Here is a 14,963-nt window from a genome sequence, read left to right as displayed (position 1 = left end):
CACGGCTGCATTTATTTGATCAAAAATACAGTAATAATTGTGAAATATTATTACAATTTAAAATAACTCTTTTCTATGTGAATATATGTTAAAATGTAATTTATTTCTGTGATCAAAGCTGTATTTTCAGCATCATTACTCCAGTCTTCAGTGTCACATGATCTTCAGAAATCATTCTAATATGCTGATTTGCTGCTCAAGAAACATTTCTAATTATTGAAACAGTTGAAAGTTGTGCTGCTGAACATTTTTATGGAAACTGTGATGCATTTTATTTTTTCAGGATTCACAGATGAATAGAAAGCTGAAAAGAACAGCATTTATTTGGTAGCATTATAAAAGTCTTTAATGTCACTTTGATCAATTTAATGCGTATTTGCTGAATCAACGTAATAATGCTTCCTTCAAGTAGTGTAGTTTATTAGTCTAATTATAGATGCATGGTTACAGTTGAAATGAACAGAATTTGACTGATGTGTGATCACAGTTGTGCATATGCCGGCTTCAAATGCGGCTCATCCAATTAGATCTCAATTAGATTTTAAAACTGAACACCAAGCATACATACATCATGTGCCATAATGAATCATAGAGCATAAAGATTAATGATGTCTTATTTATCAGATTTCACACATTTGCAGTAGGCACAGTCCCTGTGATCGAGCATATATAGCTCATTCACTCGTTCTTCATTATCACTTTGTGTTTCCTATAGATCAGAGTCTCACGTTCAGCTGGTTGATTGATTCATAAGTGTTACATTCATCCTCCTGTGAAGATTCCTACAAACATCCAGCTGTGAGAGAGACAAACTTCAGATACTGCTCACAAACCAGTGACGACGCTACAATGTATACATACTTGCAATATCTGAATTTTTAAGATTTATCTGTTGATCTAATGTTATTACTGCGATTTTAAATGAATATCTTTCTGTTTAAAATACAACTGGCTTTCATTTAAAAGCTCTTCAGCCTCACAACATGCAAAGAAGAAAATAAAACAGAGAGTCAGGGTTTGGTAATGCCAACTACCTCACAATATGATTTACTTCCTTTTTGTCCTTTTGATTTCAGGGTAAAATTTGATATAAATAATAATTTTACTAATAACAGTAGTCATAATAATAATAATAATAATAATAATAATAATAATAATAACAAAACAGCAACACCAACAACAATAATAATAATAATATTAATTTTAATTTGTAAAAGCACTTTTCTCAAGCCCAACGAACTATAAGCCAAATAAGTGTCAAAATAAATAAATAAATTAAAGAAAAGAAAACAAAACAAAACAAAATAATAAAATAAAATACAATATAAAATATAAAAATAAAGAAAATAAACTAATAAAATAAAAAGTAACACATTAATAAAATTAATAAAAAAACACTTTAACTGATTTTTTATTTCGTCACAAAATGTGAACTACATTATTGCCCTGCTCTCGATTTTCTGTTAATAATAACAACAGTAATAAAAATAATAATAATAACAGTATTATTGTTATTTGTATTATTTTTATTATTAACAATAATTTTAATAATTGTATCTAATAATAATAACAACAACAACAACAATAATAATAATAATAATGGGATTATTATTAGTAGCATTTTATTATTAATAATATTAATTTTAATAATTTTATTTGTAAATGCACTTTTCTCAAACCCAAAGTGCTACAAGCAAAATAAACATGCAATTTTAACACAAAATAAAATTTAATGATAAACCAAATACAATAAAATAACAAACACAGGTTATATAAACGACAACAATTCTAATAAAAACGATTTCTTAAAGCAGCAGGGGCATTCCTAATAGTAGAAATGGACATGCTTTTGTGAAATTCATGCAAATATATCTTGCATCTGTACCTTTGTGTATGAAATCGATCTGAACCTTATTGGACACTCCTTTGGCCATCTCAACCCAGTCTTCCCCGGGCTGCTTCGTCCAGGCCTTCATCTCACACCAGTAAAAGCCGCGATCGGTCACTTGCACCGCCTGGATCCGGAACTGGAACTCCCTCTTCCCGGTCTTCACCAGCATCAGGTCCCGGTCTTCCTCCAGCTGCAGAACCATCTCAGGGCCCAGAGAGGCCAGTTTGCGGCTGGGCGACCCGACGACGGCCTCCTCGGACAAGACGAGGATGGAGAAGGCGGTTCCCGGCGGGAGGTTCTGGACGTGAGCCTGGCAGCTCATCTCAAACGTGGAGCCAGCAGCCGAAGCTTCACGGAGACGCCGGGCCGCGGCACTGAGAACAGGACCTGAGTGAGACACATGAGGAGAACAAAACACATCTCATTAATAGTGTCTCCAAGACAGCAGTGAGATTAAATGAGACTTTAATTAATGTACGTGAGGTTTCTCTCCTCAAACTGTGCTCATATTTGCTTATATTTGCTCTGCAATTAAAGTTCAGAGATCTCAGTCAGGGTTATCATTGTTAACTTAAAATTATTATTTTTATTTAACATAATAAAATGTTAATATTTTATTTATTTTATATTATGTTTATTTGTATTATTTAATATTTAATATAATATTCATATTAAAATATAAAAATATTAATTAAAATGTAGGATTATGTAATATTAAAATAACACTGATATTAATGCGATCTCAGCCGCTATCCTCATTATATTGCTGCAAGCAATATAAACATTAAATATTAACACAAAAATAAAATTAAATGATTCACCAAACAATAAAATAAAAAGGTTAAATAAAAGAAATGCAAAAAAATCACCATTTAAGATTATGTGATGATTACATGATGATGATGATGATTATTATTATTATTATTATATAAACAAAGGTTAAATAAAAAAATGCAAAAACAACAACAACAATAAATGCTTCAAGCATTTACCCAGACTTTTGTCTCTGTGTTTATTTCTCCTAATTAATTTTCAGCAACAATTTTAAGATACATTTAAAACTTAAATAAAACATAGCTGAGAACTCTGAGCTCTGAATGATCGACATCCAAATATCATGCAGAAATATAGTCATGATGCAACACACTGCATTTGCTTTTTATGCAGCTACAGAGAGCCGTGTCTTCTCGCTGAAAATTATTGGTCTTGAATTGCATAAGACAATGGATTGGCAAGTCTCTTGGAATATAAAAAAGTGTCCCAATATAAGAGCCACAATATTAGATAATGGCAAAATTATGCCAAATGTTCAGATGTCATTATAGCTGCAATTGCAGCTGTGTAACTTGGTGCAGCAACAGTTTTGAACACAAGCGTTCAGCATGTCAGAATAAACTGCACCCTGTGGAGAAATGCATCAGACCCGCAGCTCACAAAACACATCAGAATATAATACAAATGCATCATTTATACTTCCTCATGAAACAGAGAATTCCCCATTACAGAGACGGCGCTGGCTGAAGTCAACCGGTGCAAATGCTTCCATGCATATGGTTATTCCGTTCAGGTAATTATAGAAATGATGCAGGAAATCAATGAGCTGAGATGTCATGTGTCAGACCAGAATAGAAGCGTGAACATTTGAGCTGCAGTACTCACAGTTGTCTAAAACAAACTAGACACCTTTGATATTTCACATACAGTGCAAACTAAACAGGGAAATGTAGTTTACTAGTCTTGCTGAAACTTGTTGCATGGTCTTGTAATTTTCTTCTTTGGGTGAACTAACTTTCTAAGATTACGTAGTCATCCAAATGCATACTTACACTACCTCACAATACGACTGGTTTCAATTTTGACCTTTTGATTGTGGAAAAATGGTTCATATAGTAATATTAATATTGTCATTATTAATAATAATACATTTGTGTGTAAAATAACTTTTCACAAAGTCAAAATGCTACAAACAATATATATATATATATAATATTAACACAAAATAAAATAAAAAATAACAACAAAAATTATTTATAATTTTTTATTATTAATAAAAATTTAATTAATATAAAAAAATTATAAATAAAACTACATAACAATTACATAACCCAACCCTCTACATTGCGAGTAAATCACTCGCAAATGCGACTAAATCTTACTCTGGGCGACTAAATAATGTCTAACAAGTATATCAGTCTGGCGAGTAAACAAAAAAATGTACTAGCCAATGGCGATTATATTGCCAAGGTGTGCATAGAGGGTTGTAACCATCAAAATACTTTAACTACCTCACAATATGATTTGATTCACTTTTGTCCTTTTGATTTTGAAAAATAAAAAAACAATAATATGATTTTTATATTATTAATAGCATTATTATTATTATTATTATTAATATTAATAGCATTATTATTATTACTACTACTACTATTATCATCAGCAGTAGCATCATCATCATGTCGTTGTTGTTGTTAATAACAACAACAACAACAACAGCGTGCATACTATACACCTCATGATATTATTTGATTCACTTTTGTCCTTTGGATTTTGGAATAAAATAATAATAGTTTGGAATAAAAATAATAATAATAGTAAAAATAATAGTTTATATTGATATAATAATAATATGATAAAATATAATTTAATAATATAATATAATATAATATAATATAATATAATATTTGTACAAGCAAAATAAAGATTAAATACTGACAAACAATATAATTCAATGATACACCAAACACAATAAAATAAAAAGGTTAAATAAACAATAAACTAACCCTAAAAATTTACAAAACCATCCAAATGGATGCACACTTACGCTTGTTAGCAAAGCTGACTTTCAGCGCTGGGGTCACATGCTCGGCAACCTTTTTCCAGTTCCCATGTCGAGACGGTCCCCATGCGGTTACAGCACACGTGTATTCACCGGCGTCGGCGGCCGTCGTGCGAAGGAGGCGGAGCTTGAACACAGAAGGTTCTGTTCGGGTCACTGTAATAAGCCCCGCCTCCACGCGGCTCTTGTACATCTTGCCTGGCACGAGGTTCCCGTTCTCATCCAGTGAGGCGATGGTGTGAGTAGATACCGGGACGTCACCGGGCTGAACGTCTCTGTACAGCCACGACACTCCCAGCCGCCCGCTACGAAGGTTCGACACATTTGTGACTTTGCATTCCAGCTCTGTCGGGTCACCGGAGAACTTTGCGTTCACAGATGTGCTCAGAACAACAGTGTAGTCTGGATCTGAGAGAGAAAGAAAAAATAAGTTAAACTACATTTTTGTGTTGCACATCTATTTCAGATAAATAAATAAAAAACAAATAAGGATATAACCTACATTTTTGGATTTTTAAGGAATGCTGTGCATTTTAGGATATTAATTCAAGTTTTGCTCTGAAAAAGTATTTAAATGGAGATTTGTATCCACATTGTGTTCTTATTTTAGTCATTTTCATGATTAGAAGTCAACATTCAAGCCCATTTTTGACTGGCAAAACAACTCAAACCATGTTTGATAAACAAACATCAAAATTCAGAACAAACAATATTAAAACAAACCTAAAAAGATGTAACAAAACACAAAAAGTTAAAAAGCAAAACAAAGACAAAACACACAAAAAAACCTAAGAAGGCCCTGTCAAAACAAAACATATAAAAATACAACAAAACATTACCACATTAACAAAAATGACAAAAAAGGCAAAATTAAGCAAAACAAAACAAAGAAACGAATAACATCAACAACATCAAAACACACAAAACAAAAAGCAAAGCAAGCCAACTAGACAAAACTAAACTAAATAAAAAACTAAAAACAAAAAAGCTAAACAAACAAAAACAAAACATACTAAACAAAACAAAAAGCCTTAGCAAAAATAACAAAACAAAAAGCTGAAAAGTAAAAAAGGTCATGAACAAACTAAACTAAAAAGCCCTAATTAATCACACAAAACAAAAAGGCTAAAAAGCAAAACAAACAAAAAAACAAAATACTTAAAAATTACACAAAAAATAAAAATAACAAAAACCAACCAAACAAACAATAACAAATCACACAAAACAAAATGCTAAAAAAAATTAATACAGCAAAACTAATAAATCACACACACAAAAAAAAACTAAAACAAAATAAAACACAAAAAGCTGGGGAAAAAAACAAACAAAAAATACAAAACAAAACTAAAAAGCGCTGACAAACCAATAAAAAGCAAAGCAAATAAAAACAAAAACACACATAAGAAAACAAAAAACCCTAACAAAACAAAACAAAACACACAAAACAAAACAAAAAACCCCTAACATAACAAATCTCACAAAACAAAAAGCAAAATAAAGCAAAACAATGAACAAAACTAAGAGCCCCCAACCAATCAAACAAAAGCTAAAATGCAAAAAAACAAACTAAACTAAACAAAAACAAAAATCACACACACACACACACAAAAAAACTAAAAAGCAAAACAAATAAAAACAAAACACACAAAAGAAAACAAAAAGCCCTAACAAAACAAATCACACAAAACTAAAAAAAACTTAAAATCAAAACATATAAAAACAAAACACACAAAAGATAACAAAAATTCCTAGAAAATCAAACAAAACAAAAAGCTAAAGCATAAAACAAACAAAAACAAAACAAAACAAAATCACAAAAAAGCTAAAAAGCAAAACAAACCAAAAAACACAAAACAAAACTATACCCATAACAAAACAAATCACACAAAACGAAAGGAAAACGGAAAGAAGCCAAAGTGACTCAGTCCATGTTTGTTGAACAAAGAAAGCTGGACATTTTAAAAGTCTTAGAAATGTGAGACATTGTAAGTGTTCCTCCCAGTCCTCCAAACATCGGCTCACGTGCACAATCACACACTCATTAAAGGTGTGCGCTGACCCTGTTTCCAGGCTCTCGGCTCACCAGTGTCAAGTGTTTCTGGGCTTCGCGCCCGGTGGGCAGTGAACGACTCCCTGCGTCGCTTCCTATACAGCTGGGACCTTCATGCATGGGTGAGCAGTAGAGACACACAAAGACTTACAGTGTGCCAAAGAAAACGCCGTTCTCCCACATACACAACCTCCAAATACTCACAGAGCGCAAATAGCTCGGAAAAACACATGAGAGAGGAGCAGGACAAGTGAAAATCATCCAGACTCTCACTCACAAACACAACTGACTTGAGCCTCACATGTGGTGGTGGGTTTTGCGTTAAGCTTTTGGACGTCACGCCGACTGAGTCACTGGGACCATCTGCGCCATGTGGCTCTCATCCGCATCACTTCCTGTTCGATAAGCCCCTCCCACTTATAGTGGAGTAATACACCGACATTCTTCATATGCATCAAGGGTTCATTCACTTGACATCTTGTTGACCTCTGTGTGTGTTGACATTTGGAGACAAAGTATTCTAAAATGTCTTAAAATGGGTTTTATCCCTGCTTAATGGGATAGTTCAACTAAATGAAAATTCTGTTATCATTTACTCACCCTCATGTTGTTCCAAACCTGTATTAGTTTCTCTCTTCTGTTGAACACAAAAGAAGATGTTTTAGAGAATGTTGGTAACCAAGTGGTTGACGGTTGCCATTGACTTCCATAGAATGAGGAAAAAAAAAATACAATGGAAGTCAATGGCTGCCGTCAGCTGTTTGGTTACCAACATTCTTCAGAATATAATTTTCTGTGTTCAGAAGAAGAAAGAAACTCATAGAGGTTTGGAACAAGTGGAGGGTGAGTAAATTATTACAATTTTCATTTTTGGGTGAACTGTGCCTTTAAAAGGGCGATCAAATTTAAATGACCCTTTAAAACCGTCTTAGTGCTGGTTACCAGTGTAAGGTAAGTTTTGGGCACCAAAATGCTGATGGAAACCAAAAACATTGCTCAAAATAACACAATTTGTTCATATTAGTTCATATTAAGTTTATATTAAGATCTTTAACTTTCAATTGCACACTTTGTTGTTTTGGCAAATCTGAGCACAGTTTGAGACATTATTGAGGTCTATTTTAAAATAACTGGGGTCTTTTTTTCTGAAAAATAGATAAATTAAGCAAAAATCTCCATTTGGTTGCTGCTTAGGAGAAACAACTGAGACATTAATAGTTAACAAGTCAACAATAACCCATTTAACCTGATTGTAGGAGGAAAAACGGGCATTGTCCATCTAAAAGTAGTAATTTTTTAAAAAGAAGGTTCAAACCAACGTTGTCATTATTAAAAAAATAAAAAATAAATTTAAAAAATCGGTAATTGAGATTACCGAAATAAATTAAAATAAAAGCTGAAATATACTCAAATGAAAATATTAGATGAAAAACTTAAACTTAGATTTAAACTTAAAATAGAATTGTTGCTTTGGCAACTAACTGAAATAAATAGCTTAAAGTTGAAGTACTAAAATTACGATAATATAATATAATATAATATAATATAATATAATATAATATAATATAATATAATATAATATAATATAATATAATATAATATAGTTTTAGATAATACTCAAATAACATTGGTTAAAACTGGTTTAATATTTCTTCTCTTTTTTTCAAGAGGGGCGACTACTTTTCCCAGTTAGCTATTTACTTTTAAAAGTTAGTAACTTAGTTTGTTCCTCCTGCAGAAGACCTTCATTATTCTGAGCACAGTTTGGTTATGGGACTTTATGGGACGGAGTGAGGAGAAGCAGACGGTTAGCAAGCCAGAGAGAGTTCTAGTTAAGGAAAGATAAATAGAGACAGGACGAGAGCAGGTCGACAGTGCGTTTCTTTACCCGGACAAACAGAGCCGATGAGATGAATGTCCCACAGGAGCTCTAAAGCCGGTCTCTATGGACGGGAACCAAGTGTCCTGGGAACGGAATAAGGGCCCAAGAGAGGGACTGTCAATCAGCTTAAACAAGAGCCTCTCCACTGCACACATTCACTCCACATGATCAGACTTTATCTCTTTGTGCTCCGTCTTCTTCTGTCGGTTTCATTCTCTCATGCTTTCTTTAGTTGTGCAGAGAATGAGCTGCAGTGCTGGTATGTTATCAGATCAGTCCTCGTCTGTTTGGTTTATTTGTTAATTAAATACAGAGAGGCTGATGCAGCGGAAGGTGAGTTTAGATTACAGGTCACCTGAACCCACTCTCACCTGATCCACATCAGCACTACAAACTGGAAATCAACACTAAGATGCTGGATGACACCAGACAATCTCTCATATATTGAGAATAGAATAGAATGGAATATTACTTAATACAGTAAATTAGAACATAACTATAAATCTGTACAGACTAGAATAATCAGAATAAAACAGAACTGACTTAAATCACTTAAACAATAAAAAAAAATGACATTTTATAAAAATCAGTAAGAACAAAAATCAGAATGAAAGTTCAGAAATCAGAACGAAATACAAAATAATTTAATAAAAATATACCATATAATTGTATAATAATAATAATAATAATAATAATAATTGCTTAATAATATTTAGAATAATAAAATAATAATTATTAAAAAGAGAATAGAATAATTAAATAGAATAATTAATCAAAAAACTAATTTAGAAATCAGAATAAAATAGATGTTAATTTAATAAATTAAAATATTCAATAATAAAAATAATTTTATTATTATTATCAGAATAGAATAAACTGGCAAAAGAAACACTTCAAGCAGAATAATAATTTTATAAAATACAAAAGAACAATTAATTAGAAAATACATTACAAATTAGAATAAAATAGGGAATCGTTTAATAAAGTAAAAATATTCAATAAAAAATTGTAATTACTTTTGTTAAGTAATTAATTTTATGAATCAGAATAAAATATAACAAAAAAACTAACATTAGAATAATAATTTTAAACAAATTATAATAATGAATCAAATAGAACGATTAATCAAAATATAAATTTAGAAATAAGAATTTGAAAATAAATAATTTAGAAATAATAAATCAAAAATATCAAATAAAAAATAATTTTATGAATAAGAATAAAATATAACTAAATAAAACACTAACGATAGGATAATATTTTTAAACAGAAAAAATAATCAAAATATATTAAAAAATCTGAATAAAATAGATAACGCAGAATCATTTAATAAAGAATAGAATAGAACAGGGTAGAATAGAACTGACTAAAGAAACACTTTGTTTAGAAATTAGAACAGATTAGAGATCTTTATCTTCTTTAAGGAGATAAAAAATATTTTAAAAATATAAAAAATCATCAAGATTAATTAAATAAAAAATTAAACAAATATTATACTGATTATTATTATAAATGATCAAATAAAAGGACAATCTAAAAACAAGTAAAATGTCAATTTAAAAAAACAAATGTAATCCAAGAGACTCATGATATGCTGTATGTACACAACGATACAACAAACAGGCCAAACATGACACTAGAGTCTATACAGAATTAACATGGTTTTTGGTTGCTGGGCTCACCGGGTCTCAAAATCATTAACGCTAATGAGTCTGAGCAGCACAAATCATCCATCAGTGCATGACAAGATGAAAAACAGCTACTGAAATCTTCAGCTGTTTCTCCAACAGTTGAGCTGGCGTTGCTTCATACGATCTCGGAGCATATGGCACGGGTTCAGGCGGTACAGTATGTCAGCGTGGTGTTAGTGCACTTCACTGCTTTGATTGAGCGCTGCGCAGACGACAGCAAACACGCCGTTCTTCAAAACCGGCTGATAACAGCGCAAACTACAACATGCAAAGTGTGCAAGACTATTTACGGCGCTTATCAGAAAACCACGATAACACGACTTCATCTTCAACACCTCAAGACACCGCAGGAGCAGACTTTGATCTTACAGAGCAAAAACAAGCCACTAATAATCAAGCCACACACACAGAGCCGAACTAAAGTCATCTGGATCACCGTGTATTAAAGAGATCTGACTGAATTATAAGAGCAAACACAGCAAGACAAATAAACACGAGCGAGACAACTGAGTTGTTTATACTCTACAAACGTGAAAAGCTGAGGAACAGATATTTCATACTCGGAAATGCATTCATTGTCTGTTCTACTGAGGTGTAAATTGTCTTAATTAGTTTAGCTGTTTCTAAAGAAATGCATACTTTTATTCATCAAGGACGCATTAAATTGATCAAAAGTGACAGTAAAGACTTTTATAATGTTACAAAAGATTCTATTTCAAATAAATGCTGATCTTTTGAACTTTTTATTCATCCAAGAATCCTGAAAAAGAAATTGCATCACAGTTTCCACAAAAATATTGTGCAGCACAGCTGTTTTCAACATTGATAATAATCAGAAATGTTTCTTGAGCAGCAAATCAGCATATTAGAATTATTTCTGAAGATCATGTGACACTGAAGACTGGAGTAATGATGCTGAAAATACAGCTGCGCATCACAGAAATAAATTACTGTTTAACAGATATTTACATAGAAAACAGTTATTTTAAATTGTAATAATATCTCACAATTTTACTGATATTACTGTATTTTTTAATCAAATAAATGCAGCCTTGGTGAGCAAGTGTTATGTTAGTATTATTGATATACTTTTATAGTCTTTGATAATTGTTCATTTTGAATTAGATTTTATTTTTATATTTTTTGTTTATAGTTTAATTTTAGTTTTTTTTTGTATTTTTTTAATGTAAAAATGCATTTATTTAAAAAAATATGTCTATAGTTTTTTATTAATTTTTATTTTTATTAATATTATTAATGTTTATTTAGTTTATTTATTTAGTTTTTTAGCACTTTAAATTAAACTAAACAAAAATGAGAAATGTTGGATTGGCAATTAGTTAAACTAAAAGTAAAAAAAAAAAAACATTTATATATATATATACAGTGTATATATATATATATATATATAATGTTTATTTTATTTCAAGTAACAAAAATGCTTCCTAACTATAATAAGCATGTGGTGAGTAAGAGATTTCTTATAAAAAACATTACATAACTTTTGAACAGTTATGTATATGTGATGCTCCCAGTTTGAGGGAATAGATCCATCAGCGTAATCATGCTGCCTACTTTTTGAACAGATTTGGATCAGGAGCGTCTCAAAGCATCCAAAGCGAAGGAAGTGAGAAAACAAAGGAGGGAAAAACAATACTTTCAGGCGTCACACACAAAAACACGTTGTCAAGTTCAGACATTAGCAGTTGCACAGGTCAGGTGTTTTCTGGCAGGAGAAACCCGTTTCCTGAAACCGCGTTTTTAACGAACGAGAGCCAACACATTCAAGGCTGTTCTGCGGAAACGAAAGTGGCTCTAACACAACGAGATTCTCTTTAACGTTAAGTGACGTGACTGTAGAGCGCAGTGGGGTGGAGCTGGGATACTGGAAACCAATAATAACATTCAATTAACGCAGGTTAAAGAGGTTGTGTAAGTTTGTGAGTGAGTGGGTGTTGATTTACCGCACACACTCAATGTCTTCATTGGCTCTAGTTTTACAAATAAACCTCCACCAGCAAAAACAAATTATTATTTTAATGCCGTCCGCCAAAGTCAAGAGTCCTGCAAATCTTCTTTATAGATTTAAACTTGTGAAAACCTGCTGTTGTGCTCTAGAGAGACTATAGACCATCTAGATTCCAGATGTATATTTAAAAAGACGTTTATCGTCACATCTGGCCTTGAAAACACGACCCAGGCCACTTCAGGAAGTCACAGACAATACGTGATGTTTTCTGAGTCTTTTTTTATGGTTCAGAAAGTTGTTGGTCTACAGTGCTGGTGGGAATTTCCTGCATTAAATATTGAAACCCTGTATGCCATCCCAAACGTTGCTTTTTTTCTGTAGGAAATCTGTAAAAGGATCTTTCCTTGCACTAAAGGAAAATGCTTGGAAAGTAAGGAAATAAACAGCATTTGATCTGTGCACTTCTTCATCCTGTTACATTTACATTTAATCGTTTAGCAGATGCTTTTATCCAAAGCGACTTACAAATGAGGACAATAGAAAATAGTTTGTCAGAAAACAGCATGACACTAGATTATATCTAGATTACATAGAAAAATCTGGCATCAAGCGATGTTATTTTAAATGTATTTTTATTTATTTAAATTCATTAATTTATAAAAAAATTTTTTTTACTTTTTTTATTATTTTTAAATGATTATAGTATTACTAATATTTTGAATTAGATTTTATTTTTATTTTTCATTTCAGTTTTCATTTCGATTTTTGTTCATTTTGCTGTGTATTTTTTCAATGTTTTTTATAGACTTGATTAATTTTTTTAACTTTTTCCAGTTATTTGCCAATGCAAAACTTCTCATTTTAATTTATGTTTTTTATTTTGTTATGTGCTTTTGCCATTTTTACTGGTATTTTATTTTTTATTTTTTTACAAGTTTCTATTTATCTTTATTTCAGTTTTAGTAATTATTGTAATGTATATTAAACTTAATTTATTTCAGTTAGTGCAAAGGCAATATTTCTCGAGTTTCCATTAATTATTATATTATATTATATTATATTATAGTTTTTATTTAGGTTTATTTCTGTTTTAGCTTTATTTCAGTTTAGTTTAATTAAATAATAATTATTATTAGTTTTTATTTATTTCCGATGAGTAATTTTAATGCTTCAACATAAACTTATTTCACTTAGTTTCAAGGTATTATTACCAAAAATGTTTTTAATCATTTTATCTTAAGTTAACATAAAACTTTTTGTTTTTACAAACAAGCATTCAAAACGTATATCGAAACCTATTAATCTCAAACCTGGCACTGCTAATCTAGCTATTTTGCCATTCTGGAAATGCCAGTAGTTCACCTACTTTGTGTTTCTTTTAATATTTCATGCTGTTTTAATTCTTTTTGGTTTGTATTAAATATTGTAATGCTTTTTTTTTCTTTCTGAACGCTTGTTACTTTTTTTGTTTTATTTTAAATTAATTTTAGTCTGGAGCACTGCCAGTATATTGTAGAACGTTTCTTCTATTGAAATTAAGATATCTTGCAAATACACAAAATAATGATCTTTAAAAAAGCATCATATGACCCCTTTAAATAAAATATCTTGCCAGCAATAACTAAATAGTTCCTTGAATTTATTTAGTTTTAAGTCATTTTACAGTGAATACATAAATATAGATATATGCAGCTTTAAAATGATTATTTTAGCTATATTATCCAGTCTTAACTGATACTAAGAGATGCCTCATCCACATTAGTCTGATAAAACGTGATCTGCGAATCATCTTCTAATAGAAAACCCAAGGCCATCGCTTGGAAGATATTTTCCAGTGCCCTAATATAAATGGCATATCATGCTTTTAATGTAATTGAAATACCAAATAATCAACATCAAATTAATATTTTATGGATGAGGGAAGCAGAACGCATTTATATGCAGCTCTAAAGAGCTTCAGATGGCATTTTCTCGAAATGTCACACTTTGCCACAAAACGTGAGACACTGCGGGGTGTTTATGTTAAGAGTCATGATATTATGAATGATACTTCAGACACTCAGATGAAAGTTAAGCAACGTACTTACTTTGCTTAATAACGTGAACGCGTACGGGGTCCGAAATCTTCTCCGCGGCCCGGTCCCATCGTCCACCGTCGCGCTGAACCCACGCACTCGCTTTACACGCATAGAGTCCTGCATCAGACAGCTCCACACCATGAACCTTGAGCTGGAAATCCCACTTTCCCAGCCGCCTCACATCCACCGCATCAGACGCATTGGTCAGCACGCCGTCACGACTCAGACGGGCCAGAACTCGCGTGCCGTTCATCAGCCACGCCACCTCCAGATCCACCGAGGCTTCGGCAGAAACCCAGCAGGTGAGGAGCAGCGTCTCGCCTGTGGACAGTGTGCTGTCGTCCTGAACCTGGACGCTGAGGGAGCTCGCTGATGATTTAAAGAGAAAGAAAAGCAGACAATATGCAAGTATTAGAGATGGAACTGAAATTATTCAGATCTTAATGATGCAAACTAAATAAACACATACGGTAAGAGTAACAGTGATGCATTTGCAACCTCATGTCGGTCCAAACCACTAAAACTGTTAATCATTTTCATTAAATGAATTAAAGCTGAAAATAAAA

At 31.8% G+C, this 14,963-nt stretch overlaps 1 protein-coding gene across 1 annotated transcript in view; it reads right to left on the bottom strand.

Annotated features, from left to right (window-relative positions):
* The window catches only part of ptgfrnb (prostaglandin F2 receptor inhibitor b), a 37,679-nt gene that overhangs the window by 10,430 nt on the left and 12,286 nt on the right, over positions 1–14,963 (bottom strand). Inside the window, exons 4-6 of the mRNA XM_016541238.1 lie at positions 14,407–14,766; positions 4,713–5,135; positions 1,886–2,278 (exon numbers count right to left, since the gene is read on the bottom strand). Coding sequence (XP_016396724.1) covers positions 1,886–2,278; positions 4,713–5,135; positions 14,407–14,766 — 1,176 coding nt within the window. The remainder of the gene's footprint in view (positions 1–1,885; positions 2,279–4,712; positions 5,136–14,406; positions 14,767–14,963) is intronic.

The sequence above is a fragment of the Sinocyclocheilus rhinocerous genome, unplaced genomic scaffold, assembly GCF_001515625.1.
Source record: "Sinocyclocheilus rhinocerous isolate Xijiao unplaced genomic scaffold, SAMN03320098_v1.1 scaffold548, whole genome shotgun sequence".
NCBI classification, from domain to species: Eukaryota; Metazoa; Chordata; class Actinopteri; order Cypriniformes; family Cyprinidae; genus Sinocyclocheilus; species Sinocyclocheilus rhinocerous.
The sequence above is the reverse complement of the archived record's forward strand: the minus strand, read 5'-3'. Positions and strand labels throughout refer to the sequence as shown.